The 11772-nt window shown below is 43.1% G+C and overlaps 1 protein-coding gene and 1 non-coding gene across 2 annotated transcripts in view; both read left to right on the top strand.

Annotated features, from left to right (window-relative positions):
• The window catches only part of LOC103899194 (usherin), a gene marked incomplete at its 5' end in the record, with an annotated part of 310634 nt that overhangs the window by 271936 nt on the left and 26926 nt on the right, over positions 1 to 11772 (top strand). The window contains 3 exons of the mRNA XM_019472152.1: positions 5353 to 5580; positions 6437 to 7953; positions 9941 to 10262. Of these exons, the coding sequence (XP_019327697.1) occupies positions 5353 to 5580; positions 6437 to 7953; positions 9941 to 10262 (2067 nt within the window). The remainder of the gene's footprint in view (positions 1 to 5352; positions 5581 to 6436; positions 7954 to 9940; positions 10263 to 11772) is intronic.
• On the top strand, positions 11118 to 11211 carry TRNAI-UAU. The gene is made up of 2 exons: positions 11118 to 11155; positions 11176 to 11211. It is a non-coding gene; the product is annotated as a tRNA-Ile (tRNA).

Here is an 11772-nt window from a genome sequence, read left to right on the forward strand (position 1 = left end):
AAAAAAAATAATGAAAAAATCTAAAATTATTTTTTACACAAAATGGGAGGAAGATGAATACTGCAACATCAATTTCTGGTAAAAATGGAAATTCTAGTCACCTCTAGGCAAGATAATTTCCAGTAAAATGAATAACACTTTGGTTTCTCTTTGCCTAACCTTTGAGATTTTTCAGTACTACCATGGGAATAATTTGTATTCCAGTCCACACTGCTACAGGAAGGGACTCATAGATTACTTGTGTATCTGTAAGTTATATCTGTGTGAATTTGAGCATAAGGCTTTAGGAACAGAGTAGGGTTTTTAAATGAAAAAGCCACAGTGTGCATGACATAAGCCTGAGAAGGAAGGAAGGCAACCCAAAGGACAAGTTAGAGATTGCCTATGAGTATGTGCTCAGTGCAATTTTTAGAGTGAAGGTGGGGGCTAAGAATTAGGCTGGGAAAGAAGAGTGAACATCAGAGTCAAGGTGAAACCACGCCCAGTGCTTTGCAGAAAAGGACAAAGAATCTGGATTAGATGGGGAACTGGATAAGAGAGTAACGACAACGGTGAGGATAAACTGAGTATCTTAGTAAAACCCCAAGCATTCCCCATCACTTCTGTCACTTGTGGAGGAATCTGTTTGACTTCCTTGATGGAGAATTTGAAAATTGGCATTGGAGGATGGTCGGATTAACGTTCTGACTGCCAGGAGACCGTAGCTTTCTCCTCCCTCGTCCAGGGAGAGCTCAGCATCTCTGCTTCTGTAGACAAGGGAATGTCATAGTGAATTACCTTCCCACCATTTATGCCTGGGAGTTATGAAAGAACAGGTTTGGATCCCTGTAGCACTGCTACCATTAGCAGTGTGGTAGTGTCTGATGCCACTGAGTTTAGTTAGAGACTCACAGAAAGAATGAGCTAGCTTTTTAATCAGTTATCGAAGATACCTGCCAAATAGGGATTACTGTACAAAGAGAAGATAGGGAGAGAGAAAAAAACCAGAGCCTAACCTTAACATGAGTGGTGACGACTTGCTGAATTTTGATGATTCCCCCTGAAGAAGGGACAAATACTCAGGCTGCCTGTTGGGCAGCTCTTCAGTGGTTCAGAGATCTTCTGATGTATCTGTCACATTTTGAACTGATGCCCTGAGACCTGGGCAACTGGGTAAGCTGGCCTGCCTTGAAAAAAGAGGAAAAGCCCAGAGTGACACCACTGGAAAGTGCTGCTTCATCAGATCGATAGATTCAAAGATGACTAGGTTGTGTAGTTGTATGCAGTTTAAACATTTGTGCAGGGAGTCCACCCGCTCAGACTACTATTGACAGCTACAGATCAATGCTAATTTTTGATCATTTTCAACCTACAAAGACCTCTTGACCCTGTTGCCACCTTAGGGGCACTTCAAGTGGTCAAAAGCAATCACAGTAGGCAGTGTAAAATCATCAGACCCTTGAAGGCTGCGCAGCCTTGCCCGTGCCCAGGAAGAGGACCAAGAGGTAGCGAAGAAGGCAGGCACCTTGCATTATGGATGCCGCTGCCTTTGAACGGCATGAAAGACTATGCTAATTTGTTTCCAGACTTTAAGTGACTTCTGTGCTCATGAATTAAAAAATAAACAAACAAAAAAGGCAATCTGAAGCAAATCTTGACAGATACATTATTCATGACTCATGTTCTCTCGGTTTATGTTTTGAAAAATGTGTTAAAACAAGGTTTTCTTTTAAATAACTTTTATCCTAATTTACAGTTAGAAGAGTGGAATTAGCCGAGGAATTTATTTGTTGCTGTTAACAGCTTGTGCTGCGTGAAGTGCAGTGCGTCAAGCATTTTACACAGCAAAAACAAAGGCACGGTCCTGCCTGGAGTAGCGGTGGTGCTGCCAGTGTTGCTCAAGGGAAGGGGACGGGGCTGCCAAAAGCAAGGGCCGTGTCAAAGGCTGAGCTCTGGGCTGCGGTGCGGGGATCAGACCACGGTGGCTCATCACAGCTTGCCTCAGGTGTCCGTTTCTCTAGTGTTTACATTGAAAGGACGGGCCTTATAGGAGGAATGTGAGAGTGCACACATTTAAATGTTTGCTGGATTATTCATAATTTAATGACTGAATGAGTGAGAATGTTTCGCAGTAGGAGACGGAGAAAGGAGGGCATGGGCTTGTAGTCCCTCAGATTTCATGGTCAGTCAGTCTACGAACATCTTAATGTTTGCATTAAAATTTTATTTTGTTGGTTTGCTTTTAATGGTGAATGAAATCTGAACTGTTAGCAGTGTGTAAACATAGGCTATATGAGTTCATGGCTTTGCAGACAAAGACTGGGAGAATATTCCAGGCAATGATTTTGATCCTGCACCTGTTTAAGGCTGTGTCGTTGTCTGCTGAAGCCAAAGGTTATAGTGCTATCCTTTGCAAGGTGTATTTTGCTATTCATATTTGACCATTCCAGCAGGACAGTATTTCTAGGCCAAAAATGTCATGGGAGGACATAAAGTAATTCTTAAAATGAATCACTGAGGCTGCCATCCATCCTCTTTTCAGCATCAGCCTTTGAGCTGAGCAAATTCATAAATGGCAACGGCAGCAGTGCAGGGGGAGAAAACGTGGCTCCGTATTCTGGGAGTACGTCCCCTGAGCTTACTTCAAAACCAAACCAAACAAAAATACATGTAAACCATTTGCTCTTCAAGAAGTATCTGTAGGAGCCAGGGATAAAAGTCATCCCTGGAAGGAATGGTTTAGCAGTCTCCAGAGAACATGATGAACTGCAGGCAAGGAAATCCCTCCATCCTTGTTTCATTTCAAAGTGTGGTGAGGATTGTAAAGAATTAAATCTTGGGGTTTAGGGGGAAAATGGTAGAGGGTGATGAAAAATATGCCAGTTTTCTGGTTAAAAAAAGAAATCAAGTGTTTTGTAGCATTGCTGTCACAAAAGCCCACCCTGATGATGCAGCCCATTAGAAAGCAGAGCCATTGCTTTTTGTACGATGTTTGTAATAATGTGTTTGTACCTTTGGAGAGCCTCTGTGTTTGGAGCAGTAATTTAATGCTGTGTGCTCCCTTCCTTCCATCCCCACCCCCAAACCATAGAATGTAAATTTTAGGCTTTTAAAAGTTCTGTTTTGAAAACCTAATAGATAACTGTCCTCATAAAAACTATTAATACGGACTACATCCAATTGTAAAGCTAATTTTAATCATGTTTTGTGCCAACATAATTTCTGATGCCAGATTTTTATGCTAAGCATGAACTTTAATTTGAGCTCTGTTCTTTAACCTGCAGTTCATAATTTTGCATTCGGCTGTATAGGTTTTTGGCTATGGCAGTTTGAACGCTTCCACTTTCAAGGATCTAAGCCATAAATGTTTATTAAAAGAATCTATAATGAAATCAGTTTTGTTATTTTTTTAATGGCTGCCTTGAGTATGTTGGATGCCTGAACGCACATTGTTAATCATTAAGTACTCATGTTACAAAAAGTGTTTGATAGTATTGCCATCTAGGGGCTGAACTAAATTCTCCATACTGAAATAAACTGTAATTGAACAGGTGCTGCTATTGACAATATACATATGTTTTTGCTTTATAGCCCACATGCTTTCCATGTTTCTTATGACAAAAGATATCTCTAGATGTCCCACAGCAGCCAGAGCTTTTTTATATATAATCTGTTCGAGGTGATTGCTATTTGCATTTGAGCTTATGCTTTTTTGGCAGTGATGACCGGGAATTCCTAACAAAGAATTATACTTTTTTGCATTATTAATCTTGCTAGTGTTTGCCCTGTTTAACAGAAAAAGGAATCATTTATCAGAAAAGTATGTTTATAATCTGTACTTGTGGCATCTTCAGATTTAATATTCATAATGGTCATTCAAATGCTGTGCTATATTTATCTAAAAGACTAACTCATTGTTGTGAGGAAATAACTATTTAAATATTTGTGATCTAACTTTTAATATTTAAAAAAAGAAATTAATATTTCTTTAAAATTTGTTTCTGAGTCTGATAGCTTAACAAATGTTTAAATATTAAACGATTGGAAGTGTTAGCATTTAACAACTTAATATGACTTACTGAAACAGGGAAATTGACTTCAGCTGTTTCTGCCACATGAAGGCAACTGAATTCCCGCACTCCCCTTCTTGAGATCTATATAATTAATGCAAAAGCACAACTAAAAATGAGATTAAATATATCGGTGATCAGCTGAACTCCTTTCTTCCTCGCTCTTCTGATGAGACAAATCTGAACAGTTGTCTCCTACTGAAACGTGTTACTCCTGTTCTTTGTTAGCCACTGTATCTTTTGAGAGCGTTCAAAATGATACTACGGCTGTATCACCTTCCTGCCTAGATCTGGGTTTGTGCTGAGGCTCGCTTTGCCTCATATCCAAGCGGTTTCAGGTCTGTATCAGACGCTGTTTGGGGTAAGCTGGATAAAGCCGTGAGCCGCGATGCCAGTGGCCCCTTCTGGCCATGGCTGACGTCCCTCGGCCTGCACCCACCCGCATGCCCCTGTGCTGGGCTGCGGTCTGGCGTGGTGGCAGGCCAGCCCCAGCCCTTCCAGCCTTGGCAGCGCCCGGTGGGACTCACGAACAGCCGTGCTCCTCCTAGCCTCCCTCTGCCAGCGTGAGGCGAGGGTCTGGCGCCAGGGAGGGTCTAGCCAGCTTGCCTGTGTCCCCATCAGCAGCATGGCCGCTTCCTCCAACCTGGAGAAACAGGGAGGTTCTTGTAAGGCAGCAGGTTGCCCCACAATTGTCTTACCTTGTGAATTTATCTCAAGCGACAGCTTTACAAAGCAGGAACATAGAAACCAGTTTACTCACTCCTTCCCGAGCTTTTAAGGAGTTTGTTTTCAGTAAGGAAATGAAACTGTGCTCTTGGAAACACTGTTGTCTATCCCGATTACAATGCTCTAAGTAGCTAGACCAGGACAGCATGCCTATCAAATGTCACGTCTACACACGAGGTGTGTAAGGATTCTGTAGAGGCAGGCATCACCCATAGACCAGAGGTTTTTACATGTGCTTGAATCCTTCAGAGTACCAGGCACTCTCATCCTCACTGAGCAAAGCTCAGACACATGCTGAACAAACTGTAAGTTTGCTAGCTGAGATTTGGACTGTGCAGGACTCCCCAGGAGTCAGCTCCAAAGGCTCTACCATAATGATAGATATTTTTTAAAAGCCTAAGAGTTTGTTTTTGAGGTTCAGCTATGGAAACCCACCAAAAAATCCTGGTAGCTAGATGGGGTAGTCTGCAAAGCGGTCAGAAGCGACCCAAAGCCGAGACCTCATTTTCCAAGTGACATAAACTACAGATGCTGATTACTTTTTTAACTAACTCAAACATCTGTATTCTTGCTTCAGGGAACAAAGCATCAGGCTCATTTATTTGGATTGAAACCTTTCACAACATATCATATTCATGTCGTAGCTGTAAACAATGCCGGGCAGGTTTCAAGCCCCTGGACATCTGTGCGCACATTGGAAGCTTCACCCAGTGGCCTGAGCAACTTCACTGTGGAAAAGAAAGAAAATGGCAGGGCTCTGCTGCTAAAATGGTCAGAGCCCTCCCAACCCAGTGGCGTGATTAAGGTAATCTTCATCTTGACACTTCACTTGATTCAAAAAAGAGAAGGGAAATGCTGGATATCAAATTAAAACATTTTTGCTGAAAAGGACTCAATATACTTTAAAATATATACAAATGCATTATACTTTAAAATAAGACAGGAGTCCTATGTAAGCACAAGGCACTCTGTGAGCGCTCACTGCTTGGAGTTATATTAAAATGAGTATTAACACTGCTGTGCTACCCCATGACTGTAAATGTTCATTTACAGTGAACCAAATTGTTCATTTAACGTATAGAAAGCTACGCATGAAAGCTCATAATCTTACTTGGCGTACATTAGACATCGCCAAAATGTGTTTCTAGAAAACCTGGGTTTGACAGAATGTTGTTCTGAAGTTTGGGACTTATTTTAGCTCAATGGTTTCAACTGAGTGTAAACCTTTACCTGCAAGGTTTGCGACTAGAGGGGTTTATTTGGAGGTTTTTTTCTTAAGTGATTTTCTCTAGAGTTAGTCTGCGAGAAGCTTTGTGCTAGCCCGTGAGAGCCTCACAATGAAACTTGATAACAAATAAATATAATGAAAACTGTCACTATGTGATTTATTACTGCATCCAAAATGAAAAAAATCATGAAAATTGGATCAAAACATTCCTTTTGTATCAATGATCTGTTTGTGTGCTGATTGTTGCTACTAAGGAAGTAAGTTTCTGAATCATTGGTTAATAGTCCTTATCCTATTGCAAAGATTAAGGTGTCTCATCTACTGGTTATTGACAAAAATCGTTGATTTTTTTTCCCCCCCCTTTTATCCTGGCTTCTGTCCTTTCTTCCCTCCCTGCCTTTTTTTTCTTTTTCTTTCTTTCTTTATTCACCAGACTTACAATATTTTCAGCGATGACAACCTGGAGTACAGTGGTTTATCTCGCCAGTTCCTCTTCAGGCGCCTTGAGCCGTACACTCTTTATACCCTCGTGCTGGAGGCTTGCAATGCAGCAGGCTGCACTCGTTCTTTGCCCCAGCCAGTCCAAACAGATGAAGCACCCCCAACGTCTCAGATGGCACCTGTAATCCAGGCATTGAACGCTACCAACGTTGAACTGAGCTGGTTGCAGCCAATTAACCCAAATGGAAAAATAGTTCGCTATGAAGTTATTCACAGATGCACAAAAGAAAATGCTGCAGGGTACAGAGCAACAACAGAAGACGAGAAAATTGTTTTCACAGAATATAACACTGAAAGTAATACATTCATATATAATGATAGAGGTTTACAGCCATGGACAAGGTATGAATATAAAATACGCACCTGGAATGCAGCAGGCTATGCTGACAGCTCCTGGACAGTGGCAAAGACCAGTCAAACTGGCCCAAAAGGTCTCGCTGCCCCCAGGTTATCCTTGGTGTCAGTTAACCCCCGTAAAGTCCTCATCTCGTGGGCATCCCCGGCCCAGCCCAATGGTATTCTTCAGTCCTACAGACTGCTAAAAAATGATGTTCTCTATCCTTTCAGCTTCGATGCCGCTACTTTCAACTACACGGATGAAGACTTACTGCCCTATTCGATGTACAGTTATGCGATAGTTGCCTGTACGATGGGAGGCTGCTCTACCAGTGAACCAGCTGCAATACAGACGCTGGAAGCAGCTCCTGCCTTAGTGGATCCACCATCTCTGCAGGCTGTTAGTGCCACTCAAATTAATGCATCTTGGGCACCTCCCCAAATACAAAATGGAGATATCACCAAGTACATATTGAAATTAAACAATGAAGAGTATTATCCTGGCAAAAGTTTGCAAATGTTTGTTTCTAATCTACAGCCTTACACGCAGTATGATTTTGCATTGGTTGCCTGTACTGCGGGGGGCTGCACATCTAGCACATCCCAGTCAGTGATGACCATGGAGGCCCCACCGTCAAATATGGAAGCTCCCAGGCTGCTTGTCATGGGCTCAGAATCAATTGAAATCACATGGAAACTTCCAGCTAACCCCAATGGTAAAATCACAAGCTACGAGCTAAGGAGGGATGGTGTTCTTGTTTACTCAGGTCTGGAAACTCGGTATCTTGATTTCACCCTAATGCCAGGCATGGAGTACAGCTACATTGTCACTGCCAATAACAGTCAAGGAAGTGTGACCAGCCCCTCAGCTCAGATAAAAACCAACCCCTCTGCTCCGTCTGGGATGTTGCCTCCTAGGTTGCAGGCATGGTCCTCAAAGGAGATTTTGGTGGCCTGGGATCCTCCTATCAAAGTAAATGGTGACATTAGAAATTACACAATCTCGATCCACAAGCCTGCTGAAACAGGAAAGAAAACTGTTGACTTCGATGCATCTCATGTTTCCTTTGTGAGACGGTCATACATAGTGGCAGAGCTACAACCCTACAGTAGGTAAGTCTGGAAGACCTCATTTGTTGAATAAATGCTGCAGGGTGGTTCAGTGGGCTGGCAGATAGCTTAACCATCTTGTTTAAACAGATAGTCAAACCCATGGGTTTTTTTTCCTAAAAAGCACATGATAAAACCAGGATTTTTTGATTTATAGTAACACCAGCTATATATCACCTTGATGAAGTGTTCCCTGTGTTCCCCAGGGCTCAGTTTTGGGGCCGGTCTTGTTCAATATCTTTATCAATGATCTGGATGAGGGGATTGAGTGCACCCTCAGTAAGTTTGCAGACGACACCAAGTTGGGCAGGAGTGTTGATCTGCTCGAGGGTAGGAAGGCTCTGCAGAGGGACCTGGACAGGCTGGATCGATGGGCCGAGGCCAACTGTATGAGGTTCAACAAGGCCAAGTGCCGGGTCCTGCACTTTGGCTACAACAACCCCATGCAGCGCTACAGGCTTGGGGAGGAGTGGCTGGAAAGCTGCCTGTCGGAAAAGGACCTGGGGGTGTTGGTGGACAGCCGGCTGAACATGAGCCGGCAGTGTGCCCAGGCGGCCAAGAAGGCCAATGGCATCCTGGCCTGTATCAGAAATAGTGTGGCCAGCAGGAGCAGGGAAGTGATCGTGCCCCTGTACTGGGCACTGGTGAGGCCGCACCTCGAATACTGTGTTCAGTTTTGGGCCCCTCACTACAAGAAGGACGTTGAGGTGCTGGAGCGTGTCCAGAGAAGGGCAACGAGGCTGGTGAGGGGTCTGGAGAACAAGTCTTATGAGGAGCGGCTGAGGGAACTGGGGTTGTTTAGCCTGGAGAAAAGGAGGCTGAGGGGAGACCTCATCGCTCTCTACAACTACCTGAAAGGAGGTTGTAGCCAGGTGGGTGTCGGTCTCTTCTCCGAAGTAACAAGTGACAGGACGAGAGGAAATGGCCTCAAGTTGCGCCAGGGGAGGTTTAGATTGGACGTGAGGAAAAAATTCTTTTCTGAAAGAGTGGTTAAACATTGGAACAGGCTGCCCAGGGAAGTGGTTGAGTCCCCATCCCTGGAGATATTTAAAAGACGAGTAGATGAGGCGCTTAGGGACATGGTTTAGTGGGCATGGTGGTGTTGGGTTGACGGTTGGACTCAATGATCTTAGAGGTCTCTTCCAACCTTCATGATTCTATGATTCTAAGTGCATAGGGTTGACTTTGGTTGTAATTAATACAAGGGGCAATTCACTACTCTGCTATAGGCTCCAAAACCTGCAGTCTTGTACTTGTGTATCTTTCGCAAGATGTCTGCATTCAAGAATAAATAGGGCTTTAGTTGACAAAGTTCAGGGTGGGGAGACCAAAGACCTGTTAGCTAGCCCATTCACAGTGTAGCTAAGCTAAGATTAATGGAGTCACACCAGGAACATGCTCGCAGCCTTGAGTTGAAAACAAGTGACTTGTTTTTAAGTGAAAGCTAAAACTTTGGAGGGGGTACCAGACTCGGCTACAGAAGGAGCACGCTTGATACTGAAGTAACATCTTCCCCACTAATTCTTGATTATTTACCTGACCTTTCCTTATATATTTGTGTAGGCATAATTTGTGTGTGTTACATGGTTGATAAGTCTGTCTACTATTTACATGTAACTAATCTAAATCCAAAGAGAGAAGAGTAATAGAGCTCTCAAATGATATTCAAATCATCTCCAACAATGAATCAACATTTTGATTCATATCATCAAAATCAAAACGATTTTGATCACTTGTCTCCTGCAGATGTTAGCTCTGCTCTGAAAAAAACACCAACAAATGAAAACCCAGAAGACAGCGTTCTCCCTTTTTGCTGTACAAGGCACAGCATATAATCTGTATGTTGATACAAACTGTTTTCATATTAAAAAATGCCAAAGAACAAGAGAAATAAAGAGATCCCCCAGATCTCATGCACAGTCTATATTTGTATTTGCAATGTTTTAATGACTTTGTTCCTGATTTGTGTTCCCGATTTGTGTTCCCAAAGGTATGAAGTACAGCTCCAAGCTTGCACAGAGCTGGGTTGTGCCTCCAGTGAGTGGGCAGCGGTACAGACGCTGGAGGCGCCCCCGGCAGTGCAGCCTGCCCCTCTCATAGAAATACAGACCAGAGCCGGGGGCTTCCAGTCGACTTCTTCCATCCTGTGGACTGGCCCACAGCAGCCAAATGGGAAGATTTTATACTATGAACTTTACAGAAGGCGAACGACTCAAGCCCACGTGAATTTAGACCTCACACTTGTTTACAATGGTTCTTCAACCTCCTTCAAAGATGACAAGTTGCTGCCTTACACAGAATATGAATATCAGGTGGGAATTGAAGCCATTTAGCAGCTCTGATTATGATTTCAGTACACTTTGAGAACCTTACTTTACACTTACAATGAACATACACATCTCATTTCTAATGTTAATAGTATTGTGATAGCTGAATGATTATTGTCAATGTATTTTAAATAGTTGAGAAGCTGAAAATAATTTTGCACAAGCAATAGATTCATTCAGCATTCAATTTTCTTTAGCTTAATCATAAGTGCCTGTGTTTCTTGTATGTTAAATGTTTGTGTACCCTCCAGAGCTTTTGCAAGGCTCTAATGATATGAGTAGTATGAAATTCTATTTCTTAAAAGGCAGCTTCATTTCATTAGTTTTTCTTTCTTTTTCCATCCTCCCCCAATCTATTATGAATTAATTTTTACTTTATGATCTTAAAGTAGTTTACATCAAGAGGGACTAGGGTTGTTTTCTCTTTAAATTAGACATTAGGATCACAAGCAGTTTTCGTGGGTGGTTCAAAAGTGACGTTGCTGTTGATGGTTGATGTTACTTCTCAGGCACATAGGTATTTTTACTACTGTTTTTCTTATGAGGCTAAGATAAAGCAAGGAGACCAGTTCTGCCATTCTTTCACTTGTAATTGTTTTCTACATCAAAGTTACAAGTTTTAGCATCATTTTTTTTATCATACAGTACTAGTGATAATGTACGGCTTTACTTGATTTCAGCCTATGAACTAAGAACTTTGCTCTTTATAACCATCTGAAGTCTCCCAAGTTTTTATATGAGTTAGTGGAGTTTAGACCCTCACCAAAAAAACAGCCATGAATTTGTTGTTTCTAAAGTAAGTGGATGTAAAATCGTAGCAGGATGAGGTTGATTGATAGGGCTCCAGTGGCGCAATCGGTTAGCGCGCGGTACTTATATAGCAGTACAAAGCCGAGCAATGCCGAGGTTGTGAGTTCGAGCCTCACCTGGAGCATACAGTTTACAACCTTATTGGCATCACGGAGACGTGGTGGGATGGCTCCTATGATTGGAGTGTTGGAATGGAAGGATGCAGGCTTTTTAGGAAGGACAGGCAGGGGTGTCGCCCTCTATGTCAATGACCAGCAGGTTGTGAGTCGAGCCTCACCTGGAGCATACAGTTTACAACCTTATTGGCATCACGGAGACGTGGTGGGATGGCTCCTATGATTGGAGTGTTGGAATGGAAGGATGCAGGCTTTTTAGGAAGGACAGGCAGGGGTGTCGCCCTCTATGTCAATGACCAGCTGGAGTGCATGGAGCTCCACCTGGGTATGGATGAGGAGCCAACTGGGTCAGGATTAAAGGGAGGGCAGGGACAGGTGACATTATGGTGGGGGTCTGCTACAGGCCGCCTGACCAGGAGGAGCGAGCAGATGAGACCCTCTATAGCCAGATAGGAGCAGCCTCACGTTCACAAGCCCTGGTCCTCATGGGGGACTTCAACCACCCTGATATCTGTGGAAGGACAAAGAGGGCAGGCAACAAGCAATCCAGGAGGTTCCTGGAATGCGTC

Source organism: Aptenodytes forsteri, unplaced genomic scaffold, assembly GCF_000699145.1.
Source record: "Aptenodytes forsteri isolate BGI_AS27 unplaced genomic scaffold, ASM69914v1 Scaffold195, whole genome shotgun sequence".
Taxonomy (NCBI): domain Eukaryota; kingdom Metazoa; phylum Chordata; class Aves; order Sphenisciformes; family Spheniscidae; genus Aptenodytes; species Aptenodytes forsteri.